Genomic DNA, 24,765 nt, shown 5'->3' on the forward strand with positions numbered 1-24,765 from the left:
AACCATTAAATAAACCCAATAGGGCTGTTCTGCCCCCAATAAGGGGTAATTATATCTTAGTTGGGATCAAGTACAGGTACTGTTTTATTATTACAGAGAAAAGGGAATCATTTAACCATTAAATAAACCCAATAGGGCTGTTCTGCCCCCAATAAGGGGTAATTATATCTTAGTTGGGATCAAGTACAGGTACTGTTTTATTATTACAGAGAAAAGGGAATCATTTAACCATTAAATAAACCCAATAGGGCTGTTCTGCCCCCAATAAGGGGTAATTATATCTTAGTTGGGATCAAGTACAGGTACTGTTTTATTATTACAGAGAAAAGGGAATCATTTAACCATTAAATAAACCCAATAGGGCTGTTCTGCCCCCAATAAGGGGTAATTATATCTTAGTTGGGATCAAGTACAGGTACTGTTTTATTATTACAGAGAAAAGGGAATCATTTAACCATGAAATAAACCCAATAGGGCTGTTCTGCCCCAATAAGGGGTAATTATATCTTAGTTGGGATCAAGTACAGGTACTGTTTTATTATTACAGAGAAAAGGGAATCATTTAACCATTAAATAAACCCAATAGGACTGTTCTGCCCCCAATAAGGGGTAATTATATCTTAGTTGGGATCAAGTACAGGTACTGTTTTATTATTACAGAGAAAAGGGAATCATTTAACCATTAAATAAACCCAATAGGGCTGTTCTGCCCCCAATAAGGGGTAATTATATCTTAGTTGGGATCAAGTACAGGTACTGTTTCCCCTAATTAACAACTTTCTTGATAACGAATCCCATACTTGTATATTTCTTTTCCCTGTGGTTATGGCTTGGAGGCTGTACAGACAACAAGCCATTGTGCAGTAAGCAATGTCCCTGATACCAGCTGAATGGCCTTAATGTGGGGGGGGGGGGGCTCGTTTATGAAATTAAAATAGCTCCAGGACAGGAAGGAGCCGAAAAAGGAATTTATTCTTTCTGATAATAAATTGGCAACATTCACGGAAGGGAGTTAGTAATGACAGTGTATATCGGTGGGGGGGAGTCAAGGTTCCTCTCCTTGGGCGTCTTTTTCCTAAGGAGGCTATAAGCCACCTGTGGGGTAAGTGGCTTCTCCCATTGAGTGACTGTGACTTTCCCAAGCCGACCTTTCCCAAAAAGTGCATTGGAGCTGACTAATATAGGGATCCCACCCCCCTCGGCTGCATGGGGTACAGGCAGAAACATCTTCTGAAGGTCATGGACCAGCCCAAAGCCAAACCAAACATCTGGATCATTATCAGGCCGTCCTCCTATATCCCTGGTAGCCAACAATGGTTAATTGAAGGAATAACATAGACTATTTGCCCCATTCTGTTCCATAACCATCATGAATAATACAAATACATGTCTGTTTACAAGGGCTACAACTTGGCACCAAGCGAGGACATTCCAATGTGTTCCCTCTAGGAGCCTCTTGTTGAAATATCTGAAATTATTTGCTGTTGTTTGAGCCAAACGGATTGGGAAAAGCTTTGTTTATTGAGTCTGCTCAAGGCAAACACATGGGAGAAGCTTAATGTGTATGAACCTTCAGCCGTAAGGTGTAACTCAAAGGATAAGAAGAACTTTGCCTTGATATAAGGTCTTCCTAAAGAGTCCTGCAAGGACTCAGTCACTATAATGTTATGTAACAGCAGAGACATGAAATTCATTTGGCTTCAAGACTCAAGGTCAGGTCCCTCCTCCTCCTCCTCCTCCTCAATACTCATCATGAAACGGATATTCTGGGTGCTGCTTCATTCTGAAAAATATATAAAAACAACAGCAGTTTATAGTCCCAGGCTCATTGTATCATCCAGAGAAAACATCTCACTTACCAATGAGCACTTAAAGAAACAGTAACACCAAAAAAAGGAAAGTGTATACAGGTATAGGACCCATTATCCAGAATGCTCAGGACCAAGGGTATTCTGGATAAGGCGTCTTTCCGTAATTTGGATCCCCATACCTTAAGTCTACTAAAAAATCAATAAAACATTAATTAAACCCAATAGAATTGTTCTGCCCCCAATAAGGGGTAATTATATCTTAGTTGGGATCAAGTACAGGTACTGTTTTATTATTACAGAGAAAAGGGAATCATTTAACCATTAAATAAACCCAATAGGGTTGTTCTGCCCCCAATAAGGGGTAATTATATCTTAGTTGGGATCAAGTACAGGTACTGTTTTATTATTACAGAGAAAAGGGAATCATTTAACCATTAAATAAACCCAATAGGACTGTTCTGCCCCCAATAAGGGGTAATTATATCTTAGTTGGGATCAAGTACAGGTACTGTTTTATTATTACAGAGAAAAGGGAATCATTTAACCATGAAATAAACCCAATAGGGCTGTTCTGCCCCCAATAAGGGGTAATTATATCTTAGTTGGGATCAAGTACAGGTACTGTTTTATTATTACAGAGAAAAGGGAATCATTTAACCATGAAATAAACCCAATAGGGCTGTTCTGCCCCCAATAAGGGGTAATTATATCTTAGTTGGGATCAAGTACAGGTACTGTTTTATTATTACAGAGAAAAGGGAATCATTTAACCATGAAATAAACCCAATAGGGCTGTTCTGCCCCAATAAGGGGTAATTATATCTTAGTTGGGATCAAGTACAGGTACTGTTTTATTATTACAGAGAAAAGGGAATCATTTAACCATGAAATAAACCCAATAGGGCTGTTCTGCCCCCAATAAGGGGTAATTATATCTTAGTTGGGATCAAGTACAGGTACTGTTTTATTATTACAGAGAAAAGGGAATCATTTAACCATTAAATAAACCCAATAGGGCTGTTCTGCCCCCAATAAGGGGTAATTATATCAAGTACAGGTACTGTTTTATTGGAAAAGACTGGGACAACCTGACGTGGTCACCCACCAATAGACTGTTGCTCCAGTATGAACCTGGGGGTCCCATGGATTTCAGGCCAGCTAATTCGACAGCATACAGGATGTAACCTGAACTCTCCCTCAAGGAAATTGTCAAGCAGACTGTGACCCATTAGTACCGGCCCTGTTACATGTATATGAGGGTAGCAGCCCCCTTGCCTAACACCAACAGCCCCCTTACACTGTAAACTGTGCATAGCGCAGGTTCCTATTGAGTCCATCAAGCATTTCCATATCTTCAGGCTTCAGCTCAAACTCAAATACCTACAAAAAAAAGGTAAAAAGCTGATGATTTCAGATTTATTAGGTTCAAGGTGCCCTTTTTTGATCCAACATTTGGTCAGCCACCCCCCCCCTCCCTTGTTGTTCAATTACAGCAGTAGGAGCATGATGAAGGCTCTATTCCAGGGATCCCCCAACCTTTTATACCAGTGAGTCACATTCAAGTGTTGGGGAGCAACACAAGCATAAAAAAGGTCCTAAAGGTGACAATGAGAGCTGTAATTGGCTATTTGATTGCCCCTATGTGGACTGGAGCCTACAGAAGCCTCTGTTTGGCAATATACTGGGTTTTATGCGACCAAATGCCTCCTAACTAGAAATTCAAAAATGAGCAACTGCTTTGAGGCCACCGGGAGCAACATCCAAGGGGTTGGGGAGCAACATCCAAGGGGTTGGGGAGCAACATCCAAGGGGTTGGGGGGCAACATCCAAGGGGTTGGGGGAGCAACATCCAAGGGGTTGGGGAGCAACATCCAAGGGGTTGGGGGGCAACATCCAAGGGGTTGGGGAGCAACATCCAAGGGGATGGAGAGCAACATCCAAGGGGTTGGGGGGCAACATCCAAGGGGTTGGGGAGCAACATCCAAGGGGTTGGGGGGCAACATCCAAGGGGTTGGGGAGCAACATCCAAGGGGTTGGGGTGCAACATCCAAGGTGTTGGGGAGCGACATCCAAAGGGTTGGGGAGCAACATCCAAAGGGTTGGGGAGCAACATCCAAGGTGTTGGGGAGCGACATCCAAAGGGTTGGGGGGCAACATCCAAGGGGTTGGGGGGCGACATCCAAGGGGTTGGGGAGCAACATCCAAAGGGTTGGGGGGCAACATCCAAAGGGTTGGGGAGTAACATCCAAGGGGTCGGGGTGCAACATCCAAGGGGTTTGGGGGCGACATCCAAGGTGTTGGGGAGCGACATCCAAAGGGTTGGGGAGCAACATCCAAAGGGTTGGGGAGCAACATCCAAGGGGTTGGGGGGCAACATCCAAGGGGTTGGGGAGCAACATCCAAGGGGTTGGGGGGCAACATGTTACTCCTGAGCCGCTGGTTGGGGATCACTGCTCTACTCAATATTCTATCCAGTGGACCTCCCTTTCGTAAAGGAGGAGATCCTTGGCAACACCAGCCTTCCCTGACTGCTGTGGAGGGAGCCTGAATACAACAGCATACAAAAGCGCAGCCAATAAAAAGGCTATGAGGGCAAAATCAAACAGGCTCAATGGTCAAAGCCAGGAAGCAAAGATACACAAAGCTGAGGAACATCTATTTATGTTTGAATTTGGTGGCAGTGGCCATGCTGACATCACAACTCTAAATCTTATCTTGTCCAGGTAACCCAACTAGTTGGGATGGTCATGCAGACGTCTTACCCCCAGGTTCTGCTTCAGGCGAGTGGGGTTAAAGCTTTTGGCCAATACAACGGCTCCTTTCTGGAGGATGAAGCGCATGGCCACCTCGGCAGGAGATCTATTGTATTTCGCAGCCACACTCCTGAGCACTGGGTCTTCCAACAGGACCGGGGAGTTTGGATCCACCCTGAAAGAGTCATTAGGGATGAGTGACAGAGACCCCAAAATGTCTTGAATAGTTTACAGGCCAAATAGGCATATGGCCAATCCAGTATCAATTGATGAGGAAAGTAGGGTTTAAAGCTATGGGGGTTGTTCAAGGGGCACTAAACCCTGCTGCACGGCTCAACCAAACTTTACTCGGCTGTTACTGAACTACAAATCCCAGAACTTCTAAAACAAAGGGCGTAACTTGTCAATATTGCAGAGAAAAAAGCAGAAGATTTTGGCAGCGTTATTAATATGGTTATAGAGGGAGAAGGACTAGTCAAAGATAGCGCCCAGACAGCATGCTGAATTAACAGTGGATTCCCCTATACTAAGCACAATTCAGCAGGAACAGCCCCCTAAGTTTGCTCATAGCCTGTACAGAGAGATACCATAAAACTATGGCACATAGGGATTCCCCTGTACTAAGCACAATTCAGCAGGAACAGCCCCTTAAGTTTGCTCATAGCCTGTACAGAGAGATACCATAAAACTATGGCAGCATAGGGATTCCCCTGTACTAAGCACAATTCAGCAGGAACAGCCCCCTAAGTTTGCTCATAGCCTGTACAGAGAGATACCATAAAACTATGGCACATAGGGATTCCCCTGTACTAAGCACAATTCAGCAGGAACAGCCCCCTAAGTTTGCTCATAGCCTGTACAGAGAGATACCATAAAACTATGGCAGCATAGGGATTCCCCTGTACTAAGCACAATTCAGCAGGAACAGCCCCCTAAGTTTGCTCATAGCCTGTACAGAAAGATACCATAAAACTATGGCACATAGGGATTCCCCTGTACTAAGCACAATTCAGCAGGAACAGCCCCCTAAGGTTGCTCATAGCCTGTACAGAGAGATACCATAAAACTATGGCACATAGGGATTCCCCTGTACTAAGCACAATTCAGCAGGAACAGCCCCCTAAGTTTGCTCATAGCCTGTACAGAGAGATACCATAAAACTATGCCACATAGGGATTCCCCTGTACTAAGCACAATTCAGCAGGAACAGCCCCTTAAGTTTGCTCATAGCCTGTACAGAGAGATACCATAAAACTATGGCACATAGGGATTCCCCTGTACTAAGCACAATTCAGCAGGAACAGCCCCCTAAGGTTGCTCATAGCCTGTACAGAGAGATACCATAAAACTATGGCACATAGGGATTCCCCTGTACTAAGCACAATTCAGCAGGAACAGCCCCCTAAGTTTGCCCATAGCCTGTACAGAGAGATACCATAAAACTATGCCACATAGGGATTCCCCTGTACTAAGCACAATTCAGCAGGAACAGCCCCTTAAGTTTGCTCATAGAGAAATAAAATTGAACTAGGTTAGTTTTGGCCTGGGGTCCTAACTACTTGCACGTTAGATTCCCCATGAAGTTACTTTCAGCCTAGTACATGTTCTCGCCAGTTGATCCCATTGCAGCCTATGAGAGTACTTGCTGCCAGTTGGTACCAGCGCCGGCCTACATTACATTCTCACCAAGTATTGTCTCTGGCGGTTCCCAGGACACTGTAGGCCACCAGAACGATATTGTGGCATTTGCAATATTCATGGAGTTTGCTCTGATTCAGATACACATGGTATTCCACCTGTAAGTGCCAAGAGCAAGAATCACAATCTCAGAACATTTTACCCCCAGGCCCAAGGGGTCTACAAGTAAATTAAAGGGGCGGCTAAGCTTGACCCTGGGAAGGTTGGTTACCTGGTTGCAGACAGGTTTATATTTCAGCCCTGGTTTGCTGAGGAGCCGCTCCAGTTGCCTACGATTGAAGTTGGACACCCCGATGGACTTCACCAGTCCTGCGTCTTTGCACCCCTCTAGTGCCTGCCAGAGGGAAGGGGGCGTGAAGCCCAATGCAGTGTAAGGGAATGAACACTCGGCCAAACTGATCTTTTTCATCTTCAAAGGCCAACTATACCAGCCATTGGCCAACTATACCAGCCATTGGCCAACTATACCAGCCATTGGCCAACTATACCAGCCATTGGCCAACTATACCAGCCATTGGCCAACTATACCAGCCATTGGCCAACTATACCAGACATTAGCCAACTATACCAGCCATTGGCCAACTACACCAGCCATTAGCCAACTATTCCAGCCATTAGCCAACTATACCAGCCATTAGCCAACTTTACCAGCCATTGGCCAACTATACCAGCCATTAGCCAACTATACCAGCCATTGGCCAACTATACCAGCCATTGGCCAACTATACCAGCCATTGGCCAACTATACCAGCCATTAGCCAACTATACCAGCCATTAGGGGCCATTAATGAACAGTTAAAGAGCACCTTAATGCTCATATAGAGAGTATTTCCGGCCAGGGTCTGGTTGCCCTGTACATTCCTATATTTATTGTATTGACGACTCTCATAGAAAATGCATTGTAGCCAGAACCACCTACCTCCCAAGTCAAACAAAAGTCCACATCATCAAAGTCTAAGGGTTGGTTGCTGTGGGCATCTGAGGGCTGGAAAAGAAGAATGGATACAATTCCCATGTGTTTGCAATGTACTTGCACAATGGAACTATGTAGCCCCAGAGTATCACCCCTGTCCCCAGCTCAGTGACACCAGCTAATTGGTCAAACTTATTATTTGGTAGGGCAGGGGAGGCCAATAGGAACACACAAGCACAGGGTTTGTTTAGATATTGAAAGAAATGTTTGACAACTTAAGGATGTGATAAGCACATGGCACTAGGGAGTTTTTTTGAGACAGTAGGACAAGATGGAGACAGTAGGGCAAGATGGAGACAGTAGGGCAAGATGGAGACAGTAGGGCAAGATGGGGACAGTAGGGCAAGATGGAGACAGTAGGGCAAGATGGAGACAGTAGGGCAAGATGGAGACAGTAGGGCAAGATGGAGACAGTAGGGCAAGATAGAGACAGTAGGGCAAGATGGAGACAGTAGGACAAGATGGAGACAGTAGGGCAAGATGGAGACAGTAGGGCAAGATGGAGACAGTAGGGCAAGATGGAGACAGTAGGACAAGATGGAGACAGTAGGGCAAGATGGAGACAGTAGGACAAGATGGAGACAGTAGGACAAGATGGAGACAGTAGGACAAGATGGAGACAGTAGGGCAAGATGGAGACAGTAGGGCAAGATGGAGACAGTGGGGCAAGATGGAGACAGTAGGGCAAGATGGAGACAGTAGGACAAGATGGAGACAGTAGGGCAAGATGGAGACAGTAGGGCAAGATGGAGACAGTGGGGCAAGATGGAGACAGTGGGGCAACATCTCAGTGCATTGTGCCTGAGTCTGAGCTTTCAGAAGGAGCCAGCGCTACACATTAGAACTGCTTTCTGCTAACCTATTGTTTCTCCTACTCCCATGTAACTGGAGGAGTCCCAAGCCGGACTTGGATTTCTTACTATTGAGTGCTATTCTGATACCTACTGGGAGCTGCTATCTTGCTCCCTTCCCATTGTTCTGCTGATCGGCTGCTGGTGGTGGGGGGGGGGGGGATATCACTCCAACTTGCAGCGCAGCAGTAAAGTGAGACTGAAGTTTATCAGAGCACAGGTCACATGGCTGTGGCACCCTGGGAAATGAAGACTTTGGCTAGCCCCATGGGAAAAAACAGATTACAATGCAGGATTCTGCTGGAGAAGCCATGGCAATATCCCTTTAATTAATAGATATGTCTATGTGCTGTACCTTTACTGAGAATGGCCAGTGCATTATAAACAGGTCCAGGTAATCCAGTTGCAGAGCCTTCAGCGATGCCTCCAGTCCCTGACGCACCAAATTCGGAGAGAAGAATGAGCACCAAAGCTAGGAAGCAATAATCTGGGTTAAAGGGAAAGTAAATCACAGCGAATTAGCAAAATATAAATGGTTACTCCCCCCTGGAAACAAAGGCAAACAGTTAATGAGCCTTGACGTATTGCGTGGTACCTTCCCAGTGTAGAATATCTCCTCTCTCTTCACCGTGCCGTCGGCAATCTTTGAGCGAATGGCCTCACCAATTTGGACCTCATTGCCATAGATATAGGCACAGTCAATGTGGCGGTAGCCCAGATCTATTGCGAGCTTGGTGGCCTCCGTCCCATCACTTTTGGGTACCTAAAAATCATGAAAATATCAGTTGCAGCACAATAAGCCACGTAAAAAAAAACCATGGGCGTCAAAAACAAAAAAGACATGGTTGACAAAAAAAAGACGTGGGCGACAAAAGAAAAAGATGTGGGCAACAAAAAAAAAGATGTGGGCGACAAAAGAAAAAGACATGGGTGACAAAAAAAAGACGTGGGCGACAAAAAAAGACGTGGGCAACAAAAAAAGATGTGGGCGACAAAAAAAAAAAGATGTGGGCGACAAAAAAAAAGATGTGGGCAACAAAAAAAAAGATGTGGGCGACAAAAAAAAGACATGGGTGACAAAAAAAAAGACGTGGGCGACAAAAAAAAAAGATGTGGGCGACAAAAAAAAAGATGTGGGCGACAAAAAAAAAAAAGACATGGGTGACAAAAAAAAGACGTGGGCAACAAAAAAAGATGTGGGCGACAAAAAAGACGTGGGCGACAAAAAAAAGATGTGGGCGACAAAAAAAAGATGTGGGCAACAAAAAAAGATGTGGGCGACAAAAAAGACGTGGGTGACAAAAAAAAGATGTGGGCGACAAAAAAAAAGATGTGGGCGACAAAAAAAAAGGATGTGGGCGACAAAAAAAGATGTGGGCGACAAAGAAAGATGTGGGCAACAAAAAAAGATGTGGGCGACAAAAAAAAAGATGTGGGCGACAAAAAAAAAAGATGTGGGTGACAAAAAAAAGATATGGGCAACAAAAAAAGATGTGAGCGACAAAAAAGACGTGGGCGACAAAAAAAAAGATGTGGGCAACAAAAAAAGATGTGGGCGACAAAAAAAGATGTGGGCGACAAAAAAAGATGTGGGCGACAAAAAAAAAGATGTGGGTGACAAAAATAAGATGTGGGCGACAAAAAAAAAAGATGTGGGTGACAAAAAAAAGAAATGGGCAACAAAAAAACATGTGGGCGACAAAAAAAAGATGTGGGCAACAAAAAAAGATGTGGGCGACAAAAAAAAAACGTGGGCGACAAAAAAAAGATGTGGGCAACAAAAAAAGATGTGGGCGACAAAAAAGACGTGGGTGACAAAAAAAAGATGTGGGCGACAAAAAAAAAAGATGTGGGTGACAAAAATAAGATGTGGGCGACAAAAAAAGACGTGGGCGACAAAAAAAGACGTGGGCGACAAAAATAAGATGTGGGCGACAAAAAAAGACGTGGGCAACAAAAAAAGACGTGGGCGACAAAAAAAGACGTGGGCGACAACTGAGTTTTTGACGATTTTTCGGCATTTTGCTAAATTTCTTGTCGTTTCGAATTTTACGCGAAGCAAAACAGGACTGCTATTGGCTCTGTGGCGCAATGGATAGCGCGTTGGACTTCTAGTTGAATGTAGGCATTCAAAGGCTGTGGGTTCGAATCCCACCAGAGTCGTCTCTATGATCTGACTAACCTAACGACCAGATTAAATAAAAAAAAGAAATGCTTCTATCAAATGGGCTTTGATGAAGGTGATAGTCTTCAAAGAATGGGGTTTTAGTCCCAGTATCGATATATATATATATATAGTCACCTTTACTCTGGCCATTTAACCCTGCGGATGTGGGTAGAAAAGCCAATAGGGGCAATTTACAAAACCAATACAGTGGGCCAATTGTTACCGTAAATCTAGTGTTTTTACCCTATAATCCCAGTGTAATTGTGTCTGCGGGACTTAGCCCGTGTGTAAGTAAATGGTCCCTTAAGTAAAAGATGGCAATAACTTAATGAATTGCCCCAATATGCAATCTGTAATTGTGGGTGCTTTTCTAATATTTCCTGTGCTGCGCCTCTGGGTGCTTTTATGCCCCCCCCCCCCCTCGGCTATACACATTCCTGAGCACTAGGGTGCAACAAGGGCAGGAAATAGTTAACATTCCTAGGGAGGATTTAACTCCTACAAGACTGCAGAACCAGGTATTATCAGATCTGGGCCCACCAGAAACTGAACCCCAAAGCCCCCCATAATGTCTCACAATGTACCCCCAGTACCCCCCCACACTGAACTGGTAGCATTCAGCCCAACAGTAAAGGGAAACTGTACTGTAGTAAATGTTTTCTGACCCTCAAGCACCTGAATCTGCACAAACTCAACCCGACCTGAGCTTGAGAAGTGTATGAAACACTGGGCCAATGAGCACCTAGGCAGTAACCAATAACAACCAATTGGCGATTAGTGTTTTTCAGGTAGAGGAAAGAAAACAAAGATCTGATTGGTTGCCATGGGTTGCTATGACCTTCAGTACTCCCTATGGTTGTTTATAAACAAATCACGCCCAACCTGAACCTGCCTCCACCCACATATACCTACTCACTGGGGGGCACTTACCTCAGCAGAGGCATACGTTCCCAGGCCCATAACTGGTATGGCATTTCCATCGTGTAGGGTAAGGCGGGTATCTTTGGTAAGAAACATGCTGGGCTGCAATGAAACAGACATGGAATCTCAAATGGATATATACTGGGGAATAAACACGGGGAGATAAGGGGCAGGGAGTGGCCTGAAATATGAGAATCCTGAGAATTTATACAAAATAAGCTGAGTCACAATGAATAAGCAGGGCTGCTACTGGGCCCGGGGCAATAATCTGTTATACAGATAGCTAGAGTCTCAGCCATAAAGCAGGGCAGGACTGCTGCTTACAATGGGGGGATCAGATAGGATCTGTGCCACTGTGACAGAATGCTCTGTTATACAGATAGCTAGAATCTCAGCCATAAAGCAGGGCAGAACTGCTGCTTACAATGGGGGGGGGGATCAGATAGGATCTGTGCCACTGTGACAGAATGTTCTGTTATACAGATAGCTAGAATCTCAGCCATAAAGCAGGGCAGGACTGCTGCTTACAATGGGGGGATCAGATAGGATCTGTGCCACTGTGACAGAATGCTCTGTTATACAAAGCAGGGCAGGACTGCTGCTTACAATGGGGGGATCAGATAGGATCTGTGCCACTGTGACAGAATGCTCTGTTATACAGATAGCTAGAATCTCAGCCATAAAGCAGGGCCAGGACTGCTGCTTACAATGGGGGGGATCAGATAGGATCTGTGCCACTGTGACAGAATGCTCTGTTAACAGATAGCTAGAATCTCAGCCATAAAGCAGGGCAAGGACTGCTGCTTACAATGGAGGGATCAGATAGGATCTGTGCCACTTGTGACAGAATGCTCTGTTATACAGATAGCTAGAATCTCAGCCATAAAGCAGGGCAGGACTGCTGCTTACAATGGGGGGATCAGATAGGATCTGTGCCACTGTGACAGAATGCTCTGTTATACAGATAGCTAGAATCTCAGCCATAAAGCAGGGCAGGAACTGCTGCTTACAATGGGGGGATCAGATAGGATCTGTGCCACTGTGACAGAATGCTCTGTTATACAGATAGCTAGAATCTCAGCCATAAAGCCAGGGCAGGACTGCTGCTTACAATGGGGGGATCAGTTAGGATCTGTGCCACTGTGACAGAATGCTCTGTTATACAGATAGCTAGAATCTCAGCCATAAAGCAGGGCAGGACTGCCTGCTTACAATGGGGGGATCAGATAGGATCTGTGCCACTGTTGACAGAATGCTCTGTTATACAGATAGCTAGAATCTCAGCCATAAAGCAGGGCAGGACTGCTGCCTTACAATGGGGGGGGGGGGGGGGGGGGGGAGGGAAAGTTGTGCTCAAGCACATTAGGCAGGGGTGCAATGAGGTTGTGACTACAAAATACATATAGACAATAACAAGAGACCCTCTGCACTCCCCCATTATCAATATATATAGGGCATTTAGACATTCTGTGCATTAAGCTACTAAGAAATGCCCTCCCCTAAGCAAAACAGGGATTGGTCGCCCAAATATTGCAATATACTTCAAGCTGCCCAACTGCGTCAAAGTCATCCCTTCTGACCAGTTCCAACACTGACCTATGCGATTCATTAAGAATTCTACTGCTTCAATCTACGTTTAGCCAAGGGACTAAGTTTTACCTGCAACTTTCTTGCTTTCAAGGTTAAAACTCCCATATGGCTGCCCTTTTATTGGCTCCACTGGGATCACCTGACTGTAGCTGGGAAGGGTGGGAGCTACAACATGGAGCGGCCCCTGCCCCTGTATAAACTATAGCAAAAAAAGGGAAAGTTGTGCTCAAGCACATTAGGCGGGGTTGCAATGAGGCTGTGACCACAAAATACATATAGACAATAACAAGAGATCCTCTGCACTCACCCATTATCAATATATATAGGGCATTAAGCCATTCTGTGCATTAAGCTGCTAAGATCAGATAGGATCTGTGCATACAGTCCCGATTTTGCCACGCTGTCCTGCTGTCCCGGATTCGCTCGTAAATGTCCCGCAGTGTAGAAGAAGCGGCTCCCAAAAGATGTGTGTGACGTCACGGGGAGAAAAAGAGCCGGGGGATGCAGACGGAGGAAGCAGGCGGGAGGAGCGGGGGAGCCGCAGGAAGCAGGGGGAAGCTGAGGAGGATGTTGGGGAGGATGCTGGAAGGGGGCTGGAGGAAGGTAAGGGGCAGCTGGGGGATGCTGAGGAGGTCATTGCAGGGGAGCTGAAGGAAGTTGGGGAGGGCGCTGGAAGGGGGCTGGAGGAAGGTAAGGGGCAGCTGGGGGACGCTGAGGAGGACATTGCAGGGGAGCTGAAGGATGTTGGGGAGGATGCTGGAAGGGGGCTGGAGGAAGGTAAGGGGCAGCTGGGGGATGCTGAGGAGGACATTGCAGGGGAGCTGAAGGATGTTGGGGAGGATGCTGGAAGGGGGCTGGAGGAAGGTAAGGGGCAGCTGGGGGACGCTGAGGAGGACATTGCAGGGGAGCTGAAGGATGTTGGGGAGGACGCTGGAAGGGGGCTGGAGGAAGGTAAGGGGCAGCTGGGGGACGCTGAGGAGGACATTGCAGGGGAGCTGAAGGATGTTGGGGAGGACGCTGGAAGGGGGCTGGAGGAAGGTAAGGGGCAGCTGGGGGCAGCTGGGGGATGCTGGAGGAAGTTAAGGGGCAGCTGGGGGATGCTGGGGGGAGCTGGAGGATACTAGGGGGAGCTGAAGGATGTTGGGGAGGACACTGGGAGGGAGCTGGAGGATGCTGGGATGGAACTGGAGGACACTGGGAGGAAGCTGGAAGATGTTGGGTGGATGCTGGGGGGATCTGGAGGATGTTGGGTGGATGCTGGAGGATGTTGGGTGGATGCAGGGGGGAGCTGGAGGATGTTGGGTGGATGTTGGGGGAGCTGGAGGATGTTGGGTGGATGCTGGGGGGAGCTGGAGGATGTTGGGTGGATGTTGGGGGAGCTGGAGGATGTTGGGTGGATGCTGGGGGGAGCTGGAGGATGTTGGGTGGATGCTGGAGGGAGTTGGAGGATGTTGGGTGGATGCTGGGGGGAGCTGGAGGATGTTGGGTGGATGCTGGGGGGAGCTGGAGGATGTTGGGTGGATGCTGGGGGGAGCTGGAGGATGTTGGGTGGATGTTGGGGGGAGCTGGAGGATGTTGGGTGGATGCTGGGGGGAGCTGGAGGATGTTGGGGGGAGCTGGAGGATGTTGGGGGAGCTGGAGGATGTTGGGTGGATGCTGGGGGGAGCTGGAGGATGTTGGGTGGATGCTGGGGGGAGCTGGAGGATGTTGGGTGGATGTTGGGGGGAGCTGGAGGATGTTGGGTGGATGCTGGGGGAGCTGGAGGATGTTGTGTGGATGTTGGGGGGAGCTGGAGGATGTTGGGTGGATGCTGGGGGGAGCTGGAGGATGTTGGGGGGAGCTGGAGGATCTTGGGTGGATGCTGGGGGGAGCTGGAGGATGTTGGGTGGATGCTGGGGGGAGCTGGAGGATGTTGGGTGGATGTTGGGGGGAGCTGGAGGATGTTGGGTGGATGCTGGGGGGAGCTGGAGGATGTTGTGTGGATGTTGGGGGAGCTGGAGGATGTTGTGTGGATGTTGGGGGGAGATGGAGGATGTTGGGTGGATGCTGGGGGGAGCTGGAGGATGTTGGGTGGATGCTGGGGGGAGCTGGAGTATGTTGGGTGGATGCTGGGGGGAGCTGGAGGATGTTGGGTGGATGCTGGGGGGAGCTGGAGGATGTTGGGTGGATGCTGGGGGGAGCTGGAGGATGTTGGGTGGATGCTGGGGGGAGCTGGAGGATGTTGGGAGGATGTTGGGGGGAGCTGGAGGATGTTGGGTGGATGCTGGGGGGAGCTGGAGAATGTTGGGTGGATGCTGGGGGGAGCTGGAGGATGTTGGGTGGATGTTGGGGGGAGCTGGAGGATGTTGGGTGGATGCTGGGGGGAGCTGGAGAATGTTGGGTGGATGCTGGGGGGAGCTGGAGGATGTTGGGTGGATGCTGGGGGAGCTGGAGGATGTTGGGTGGATGCTGGGGGGAGCTGGAGGATGTTGCGTGGATGCTGGGGGGAGCTGGAAGATGTTGGGTGGATGTTGGGTGGATGTTGGGGGGAGCTGGAGGATGTTGGGTGGATGCTGGGGGGAGCTGGAGGATGTTGGGTGGATGCTGAGGGGAGCTGGAGGATGTTGGGTGGATGCTGAGGGGAGCTGGAGGATGTTGGGTGGAAGTTGGGGGGAGCTGGAGGATGTTGGGTGGAAGTTGGGGGGAGCTGGAGGATGTTGGGTGGAAGTTGGGGGGAGCTGGAGGATGTTGGGTGGAAGTTGGGGGGAGCTGGAGGATGTTGCAGTTGGGAGCGGCTCAAAGTATGGGGACACTGGGGGAGAACCAGCAATGTTTTAGGGGACCCTGGGCTGGTTTGGCTAGCAATGTTTTAGGGGGTCCCTGCTCTGGCACCAATTCAAAACATAACACCTGGCTACCAATGTCTGTCATGTGTCATGATATACAGGTGCCACAGTGCGTAATGTTAGAGCAACAATATGTCATAAAATGATTGGGGCCACCGTGTCTGTCTTCTGGTGCACTTTGTGTGTGATATGCTTTTCAGGTGTGGTTTTATAAAATGGGCTTGTGGCCTGAAAAGTGGGCGTGGCCTGAAAAATTTTGCCATGCTACGCGCAGCAGACATTTTTGTCCCTCCTTCTACTTTTCAAATGTTGGGAGGTATGTCTGTGCCACTGTGACAGAATGCTCTGTTATACAGATAGCTAGAATCTCAGCCATAAAGCAGGGCAGGACTGCTGCTTACAATGGGGGGGATCAGATAGGATCTGTGCCACTGTGACAGAATGCTCTGTTATACAGATAGCTAGAATCTCAGCCATAAAGCAGGGCAGGACTGCTGCTTACAATGGGGGGATCAGATAGCATCTGTGCCACTGTGACAGAATGCTCTGTTATACAGATAGCTAGAATCTCAGCCATAAAGCAGGGCAGGACTGCTGCTTACAATGGGGGGATCAGATAGGATCTGTGCCACTGTGACAGAATGCTCTGTTATACAGATAGCTAGAATCTCAGCCATAAAGCAGGGCAGGACTGCTGCTTACAATGGGGGGATCAGATAGGATCTGTGCCACTGTGACAGAATGCTCTGTTATACAGATAGCTAGAATCTCAGCCATAAAGCAGGGCAGGACTGCTGCTTACAATGGGGGGATCAGATAGGATCTGTGCCACTGTGACAGAATGCTCTGTTATACAGATAGCTAGAATCTCAGCCATAAAGCAGGGCAGGACTGCTGCTTACAATGGGGGGATCAGATAGGATCTGTGCCACTGTGACAGAATGCTCTGTTATACAGATAGCTAGAATCTCAGCCATAAAGCAGGGCAGGACTGCTGCTTACAATGGGGGGATCAGATAGGATCTGTGCCACTGTGACAGAATGCTCTGTTATACAGATAGCTAGAATCTCAGCCATAAAGCAGGGCAGGACTGCTGCTTACAATGGGGGGATCAGATAGGATCTGTGCCACTGTGACAGAATGCTCTGTTATACAGATAGCTAGAATCTCAGCCATAAAGCAGGGCAGGACTGCTGCTTACAATGGGGGGATCAGATAGGATCTGTGCCACTGTGACAGAATGCTCTGTTATACAGATAGCTAGAATCTCAGCCATAAAGCAGGGCAGGACTGCTGCTTACAATGGGGGGATCAGATAGGATCTGTGCCACTGTGACAGAATGCTCTGTTATACAGATAGCTAGAATCTCAGCCATAAAGCAGGGCAGGACTGCTGCACAAATATTACATTGATTACACTTCCCCATGCAAAGACAACAGTGAATGTTTATCCCAGTGTTAATTTACTAAACATTGCACTTTTCTCTGTTACAATTCCACTTTTATTGTAAAAATGGAGTTGTTTGATGGTTTTGCCCAGTTTGTAGAAAGCCCAGTTTAGCACTGGGAGAGTTCCGGAGCACAAAGCTTAAAAAAAAAAAGCAGCAAATTCTCAAGCTGAACCTTTTCAACTGCCAAAGAGCAGAGCTATATCAGTGTATAGTGGCGCCCCCTAGTGGTGAGTAATAAAACACAGTAGTATCATTGGTTATAAAGCAAACACTGATATAATTAATTTCTATCACAATTCTGTTTAGAGAATTATATCTTTATTTTCTCACTGTACCTTTGGTCATTTTTTTCCATCATTAAATTGTATTACAGTTGGTGCGCAATGCGCGGGCCAAACAAGATGGCCGCACCTTGAGTTGGCTCCGCACCGTCCTAGCATTTAATAGCTTACGGTCGCTTAATATCCCCTTAATATTATAACAGTTATAGACTCCCACGAACAAGATATTGGCACACTTCAGGCCCAACGTAAAGAGGTCCATTGACAAAATTGAAGACGCGGACAACCAGGTCCAGGCGTAGCAACGTGAGAATCCGAGGCCTACCTGAAACAATAGTAGACCTGCCAGCTACTATACAGAATCTGCTGCATGTGCTGGTCCCTGGAATCCCAGATGCTAGACTGGAGATGGATAGGGTGCATCGTGCTCTACGGCCTAGACGACCAGACGACCCACCCAGGGACATTATTTTACGTTAATTTTTTTGGCCACGCCCACTTTTGTGACCACACCCCTAAAAATACTCCTTTTATAAGTAGAAATGGCGGGATCAGATGCAAATGTGCTATACCCTCATACTGTACGACCTAAGGAAGCCCACAGAGCCCCCCCATACACAGTGCCCTTCATACACAGAGCCCCCCATGTACAGTACCCCCCATACAAAGTACCCTTTATATTCAGTACCCTTTATACACAGTGCCCCCCCATACACAGAGGCCCCCCAAACACAGAGGCCCCCCATACACAGAGGCCCCCCAAACACAGAGGCCCCCCATACACAGAGGCCCCCCATATAAAGAAGCCCCCCAAACACAGAGGCTCCCCCATACACAGTGCCCCCCCATACACAGTGCCCCCCCATACACAGAGGCCCCCCAAACACAGAGCCCCCATACACAGAGCCCCCCAAACACAGAGGCCCCCCCAAACACAGAGCCCCCCATACACAGAGCCCCCCAAACACAGAGGCCCCCCCATACACAGAGCCCCCATACGCGCTCCGACTCCTTGCGCTGCTTCTCTCCTGTGGCTCCTTCGCCGGCGGTCCCAGGTCCTTATATAAGGTTGCGCCCCGTGTGTACGTGTGACGTCATTACGCACGGGCGCAACCTTATAAAAGGGCCAGGGACCGCCGGCGAAGGAGCCACAGGAGAGAAGCAGCGCAAGGAGTCGGAGCGCTCATCCCGCTGTCACGGATCCTTCTATGAATGTCCCGCATTTCCGTAATCTATTACGGGACATTCAGGGAACTATCCGGGACAGCGGGACGAGCTATAGAAAGCGGGACTGTCCTGCTTAAAGCGGGACAGTTGGGGGGGTATGCAAATATACGCGGATCTATCTCCCACTACGCTACAAAAAAGAAGGGCTGTAGGCCCGATCTGCAAGATTCTCCAGCGGCAAAATATCCAGTATCGTTGGCTTTTTCCGTTCCGCTTAGCCTTCACCTGCAACAACAGGCAGCATACGGTAACCACCATAGAGGAAGGCCAAGACCTGCTCGTGAAATTGGGGATCACAGTTCCTGGTTCCCGGGACTCTCCTTCTCCGTCTGCTTCGCAACTACAGCTGACTCCGCTATGGAACAAAGTCAGATCCAGGCCTTCGAGTCCAGCCATCCTCTATACCACCTTGATGGAAGCCTCTTCCAGACCACACCGATTGTGCCTATACTTGCTCGAGAGGTCTCTACACAAGCCTGGACTTCATCGAGATATTCCATAGGAGTTGACAACTACTATTCACCTATATTCCTGGTTAACTTTATGCTTATCCTTTTCTACAAAATTTATTTACTTGGTTTTTTTTGGGGGGGGGACATTTTTGCTGATACCTTTGCTTATCTAACTTTAGGCCACTACTACTACGTTGTCGATACGCTAGGAAACTGGTTTAACATTGGCCAATGAGATTTTGTATTTCTTTTTTCCTGTAACCCCCCCCCCTTTTCTTTTCTCCCCTATGCACTAATAGGGGATAAAATGGTTAATTCCATAAGTGCTAGCCGGATCATGTGTCTCCCCCATCCGGTATTCCGAAGGTTTCCCTGTCAGGGGCCACAGAGGAACTTACCGAAATTTCACTTTTCCCATACTTCCTTTCCCAAGTACTTCCGCAGGAAATTTTCAAGATGTATATTATCAATGAGTTCTACTAAAACCAAAGGGGGCGCTATATTCTTTCACACAACAATTGACAAAACGCTCACTGACCCTGAAGGTTCTCGCTTGTAGACGCATGGCGGGAAAAAAATCCAGATGTTAAACAATTTTCTCACAATTCTGCTCCCCATAAAATCTCAAGAATAGACCATATATTTCTCTCTCCTTCTCTTGTCCCCCTACTTTACTCTTCCAGAATGTTAAGGTGCCCATACACTATAAGATCCGCTCGCTTGGCAAGGTGGCCAAACGAGCGGGTCTTCACCCGATATCCCCACCTACGGGTGGGCGATATCGGGTAGCAAAACTTAAACTTAGTGGTTATGGGGCAGTCGGTTCGGGGACCGCATCAACGAGCCGATGTGGTCCCCAATCCGACCAGATTTTCTAAAGGCCCCCATACACGGGCCGATAGAAGCTGCCGATATGGGTCCCTTGGACCAATTCAGCAGCTAATCGGCCCGTGTATGGGCAGAAACGAGCGGCCTGGCCGACCGATATCTCGCCTGAAATTGGCCAGATATTGATCGGCCAGGTTAGAAAATCCAGTCGGATCGGGGACCGCATAGGCTCGTTGATGCGGTCCCCGAACCGACTGCCCTTGGTCGCAAATGGGCCAAACGATCGGATTATTTTTTTTTAAAGCAACTTGCTACCCGATATTGCCCACCCGTAGGTGGGGATATCGGGTAAAGAACTATCTTATAGTGTATGGGGACCTTAACCTGGCCGTTCGAGATCTGGCCAATTTCAGGCCAGATATCGGTCGGCCAGGCCGCTCTGTTCTGCCCATACACGGGCCGATTAGCTGCCGAATCGGTCCAAGGGACCCATATCGGCAGCTATAGTCGGCCTGTGTATGGGGACCTTTAAATATTAGTTGGTCTGACCACTGCCCTATCTTAACTACATTATCTCAACTTCAGGAACGGCCGAGGGTTAGATAGTGGAGGCTAAATGAGTCATTATTAAGCTTCCCCGATGTAATTGAAAACATTATAAAGCAACAAACAACAAAAAAGAGCCTGACACAATACTTTTCTGAAAATTCCCAGTCTGGCCCCACGGCCTCTATACTGTGGGAGGCGCACAAACCAGTGATCCGGGGGCAATTCATTCAGGTTCACAACGGAAAACGGCGAGGCAAAAAGCATTCAGGTCCTTACCCAATCCTTAAGGTCCCCATACACGGGCAGACTATAGCTGCCGATATGGGTCCCTTGGACTGATTCGGCAGCTAATCGGCCCAGAGCTGCCTGGCCGACCGATATCTGGCCTGAAATTGGCCAGATCTCGATCGGCCAGGTTAGAAAATCCGGTCGGATCGGGGACCGCATCGGCTCGTTGATGCGGTCCCCGAACCGACTGCCCCATAAGCTCAAATGTAATCCGATTATTTTTTTTTTAAGTACTTGCTACCCGATATCGCCCACCCGTAGGTGGGGATATCAGGTGAAGATCTACTCGCTTGGCGACATTGCCAAGCGAGCGGATCTTATAGTGTATGGGGACCTTTAGACCAAATGACCCTCAAACAATTGGAGGACCCCTCTGTTAACTTTCAACCTCAAATATCCCAACTCCAGAAAGAGCTAGATTTGCTGCTAACCACTGCAGTGAAAAAGAAACTTAGATGGGCCAAACAAACTATTTTACTCACTAGACAAACCAGGTAGATCTTTAGCACTAAACAACCAGAACTAAACAACCAGAACTAAACAACCAGGACTCTTCCCCCTCTATCCACCGCATACGTACAGCTCAAGGGTCCCATACAGGGAACCCTCAAAGGATTGCTAACAAGTTTGTGGCATTTTACCAAAAACTATATACTAACCCAGCGCCCATATCTCTTAGCACATACGATAAGTTTTTCCGAGATTTTAATCTCCCTAAACTTTCCCATGACCAGCTTGATTTAACGGAACAAGAGAAGAAGTAGCCAATGCTATAAGGAATCTTAAATCAGCTACTGCTCCCGGTATAGATGGCCTGCCCAATATCTATTATAAAAAATGTGCAAAGGAGCTTACCCCACATCTTACAGCAATGTTAAATAGTCTCAGGGTCGGTGGCATACTAAGGGGCTGATTTACTAAGACACGAATTCGAATCCGAATTGGAAAAATTCCGATTGGAAAACGAACATTTTGCGACTTTTTCGTATTTTTTGCGATTTTTTTCGGCGTCTTTACGACTTTTCGGAAATTATCGCGACTTTTTCGTTACCAATACGATTTGCGCGGAAAAAAACGCGAGTTTTTCGTAGCCATTACGACTTGCGCGAAAAAACGCGAGTTTTTCGTAGCCATTCCGAAAGTTGCGCAAAATCTGGCGATTTTTTCGTAGCGTTAAAACTTGCGCGAAAAGTCGCGCCTTTTTCGTAGCGTTAAAACTTAAAACGAGCGACGTTTCGCGCAAGTTTTAACGCTACGAAAAAATCGCCAGATTTTCCGCAACTTTCGGAATGGCTACGAAAAACTCGCGTTTTTTTCGCAAAAATCGTATTGGTAACGAAAAAGTCGCGATAATTTCCGAAAAAATGGCAAAATACCGATCATTACGAAAAAAACGCAATCGGACGCATTCGGCCCGTTCGTGGGTTAGTAAATGTGCCCCTAAGACAGGAGTCCCTTCAAGCAAAAATTTCAGCTATACCAAAACCTAACTCAGATTTATCTGAGGTCAAAAATTACAGACCTATCTCAGTCTTGAACACAGACATTAAACTACTTGGGAAAATAATAGCGCGCAGAATTAAGCTTTTGATTCCCTATCATGGGACTACCTATATTATATGTTAAACAAATGGGGCTTTGGTACGAACTTGATCTCGTGGGTTAAAGCGTTATATAGGGCCCCTACTGCTTTGGTAAATATATTAGGATTTTCCTCCGCTATCTTTCCTATATGCCATGGGACCAGACAGGGTTGCCCCCTTTCACCGATATTGTTTGATCTGGCCATTGAAGCCTTAGCAGCAGCCAACCCAAACATTATGGGCTTGGAAGTAGGCGAGACTCACCACAAAGTTACAGACGACCGGACTCTGATTGTCTCCAGACCCTTAACGTCTCTCCCTAACCTATATAACACTCTTCAGGCTTTTGGAACTATCTCTGGGTTATACATTAACCATAATAAAACTGAAGCTCTCAATATTAACCTATCAGAACCAGCCGTGAAGCTTTTAAAACTGAACTTTGATTTCCACTGGCAGCACCACTATATCTCTATTTAAATCTAAATCATACGATTCTCTTTAGAAATGTAACTATCCGGCAATGAGCTTCTTTACCTATATCTCTCCCTATCCCTATACAGAACGGAGACTTAGCTAGATTTGAAGCACAGGTTATAAAGTTCATATGGAATAAGAAACCTCCAAGAGTAACAGGAGGACACTTTATTGCCCTCGAACAAAAGGAGGACTTGGCCTACCGAACCTACTGTATTATTATAAAGCAGCGCAATTGGCCCAAATCCCCCCAATGCATACCCAAGTGGATACCCCTCACTGGGTCTCTTTGGAGTCCTATTTCTCACACCCTTCCTCTCCAACTGGGTTGATATGGTGCCCAAAAGTGCTTAGGCCTCCTTCATGTAGCCCTTGTTTACGGTTAACTTTGAACATCTGGGATTCTACAGCTAAGTCTTTATCTCTCGGTTCACCCCATACTCCAGCTGCTCCATTTTTGGGTAACCCCAAGTTCACCCCGGGTCTCAGCTCCACTCTTTTTGCATGGTGGATTGCCAATAACAAATGGGCAATTGGGCACCTGTTAACCAGGTCTGGATCTCTTCCACTGCAAACGTTCTTAGATACCTACAAGGTTCCTTTATCTGAGTGGTTCCGTACGAGACAACGTTTACATTTTGCCCAATCCCAATGGTGTTTACACAACCAACTAGACAAAACTGAGACTTTCTTTGAGAACTGCTGTCTGAAGAACCCTAAGCATAGGAAATCAGTTTCCCTGCTGTATAGTGCCTTTTTTGCAGATGAAATAGCCACAGGCCTTCCATATGTTTCAGCATGGCATACGGATCTACAACGTAACCTAGCATTTGAAGAATGGGAAGCCATATGGTTAGCGGTTAAAGGTTTTTCACGTAATGTCTCCCTTCTAGAGGCGAACTATAAAGTGCTCCTTAGGTGGTACCTAGTTCCAGCGCGTATAGCTAAATTTGTGCCCACAGCCGACCCAAGATGTGACCAAACCGGCATAATGTTTCATATATGGTGGTCTTGCCCTAAAGCTCAGAGATTCTGGATAAGACTATTCACCACGGTCCACTCTATGTTAGGCCACACCCCTTACGGCCAGGCCCTGCCGGCATGTAGAGTGCACCTTAAAATATGAAGTTGGATATTTTCAGTATACAGGTATTGGATCCATTATCCGGAAACCCATTATCCAGAAAATGTTAAATTACAGAAAGCCCGTCTCCCATAGACTCCATTATATGCGAATAATTCCAATTTTTAAAAATGATTCCCTTTTCTCTGTAATAATAAAACAGTACCTGTACTTGATCCCAACTAAGATATAATTACCCCTTATTGGGGCAGAACAGCCCTATTGGGTTTATTTAATGGTTAAATGATTCCCTTTTCTCTGTAATAATAAAACAGTACCTGTACTTGATCCCAACTAAGATATAATTACCCCTTATTGGGGGCAGAACAGCCCTATTGGGTTTATTTAATGGTTAAATGATTCCCTTTTCTCTGTAATAATAAAACAGTACCTGTACTTGATCCCAACTAAGATATAATTACCCCTTATTGGGGGCAGAACAGCCCTATTGGGTTTATTTAATGGTTAAATGATTCCCTTTTCTCTGTAATAATAAAACAGTACCTGTACTTGATCCCAACTAAGATATAATTACCCCTTATTGGGGGCAGAACAGCCCTATTGGGTTTATTTAATGGTTAAATGATTCCCTTTTCTCTGTAATAATAAAACAGTACCTGTACTTGATCCCAACTAAGATATAATTACCCCTTATTGGGGGCAGAACAGCCCTATTGGGTTTATTTCATGGTTAAATGATTCCCTTTTCTCTGTAATAATAAAACAGTACCTGTACCTGATCCCAACTAAGATATAATTACCCCTTATTGGGGCAGAACATTCCTATTGGGTTTATTTAATGGTTAAATGATTCCCTTTTCTCTGTAATAATAAAACAGTACCTGTACTTGATCCCAACTAAGATATAATTACCCCTTATTGGGGCAGAACAGCCCTATTGGGTTTATTTAATGGT

General features: G+C 46.9%; 1 protein-coding gene across 3 annotated transcripts; it reads right to left on the reverse strand.

Moving 5' to 3' along the window:
* Window positions 1–1,500: 1,500 nt before the first annotated feature.
* akr1c4 (aldo-keto reductase family 1, member C4) lies at window positions 1,501–22,555 on the reverse strand. Of its 3 annotated transcripts, none has more exons than XM_031897884.1 (10): window positions 22,514–22,555; window positions 11,184–11,276; window positions 8,682–8,849; window positions 8,442–8,558; window positions 7,182–7,247; window positions 6,474–6,596; window positions 6,251–6,360; window positions 4,574–4,739; window positions 3,109–3,191; window positions 1,501–1,783 (listed from the first exon to the last, which is right to left on the reverse strand). In XM_031897884.1, the coding sequence occupies exons 2-10, from the start codon at window positions 11,268–11,270 to the stop codon at window positions 1,741–1,743; spliced, it is 963 nt and encodes a 320-aa protein (XP_031753744.1). In that variant the 5' UTR covers window positions 11,271–11,276; window positions 22,514–22,555; the 3' UTR covers window positions 1,501–1,740.
* Window positions 22,556–24,765: the final 2,210 nt, after the last annotated feature.

The sequence above is a fragment of the Xenopus tropicalis genome, chromosome 3 (assembly GCF_000004195.4).
Source record: "Xenopus tropicalis strain Nigerian chromosome 3, UCB_Xtro_10.0, whole genome shotgun sequence".
Taxonomy (NCBI): Eukaryota; Metazoa; Chordata; class Amphibia; order Anura; family Pipidae; genus Xenopus; species Xenopus tropicalis.

What these genes read in the sequence shown, in the direction of transcription:
- akr1c4 (XM_031897883.1), bottom strand. Translation starts at nt 11,294, where the DNA reads ATGTCTGTTTCATTGCAGCCCAGCATGTTTCTTACCAAAGATACCCGC. An exon ending in AGATATTCTACACTGGGAAG is followed by an intron (nt 8,559 to 8,681) that starts GTACCACGCAAT and finishes ATTGCTTCCTAG; the next exon opens with CTTTGGTGCTCATTCTTCTC. An exon ending in GCCTGAAGCAGAACCTGGGG is followed by an intron (nt 3,192 to 4,573) that starts GTAAGACGTCTG and finishes TTTTTTTTGTAG; the next exon opens with GTATTTGAGTTTGAGCTGAA.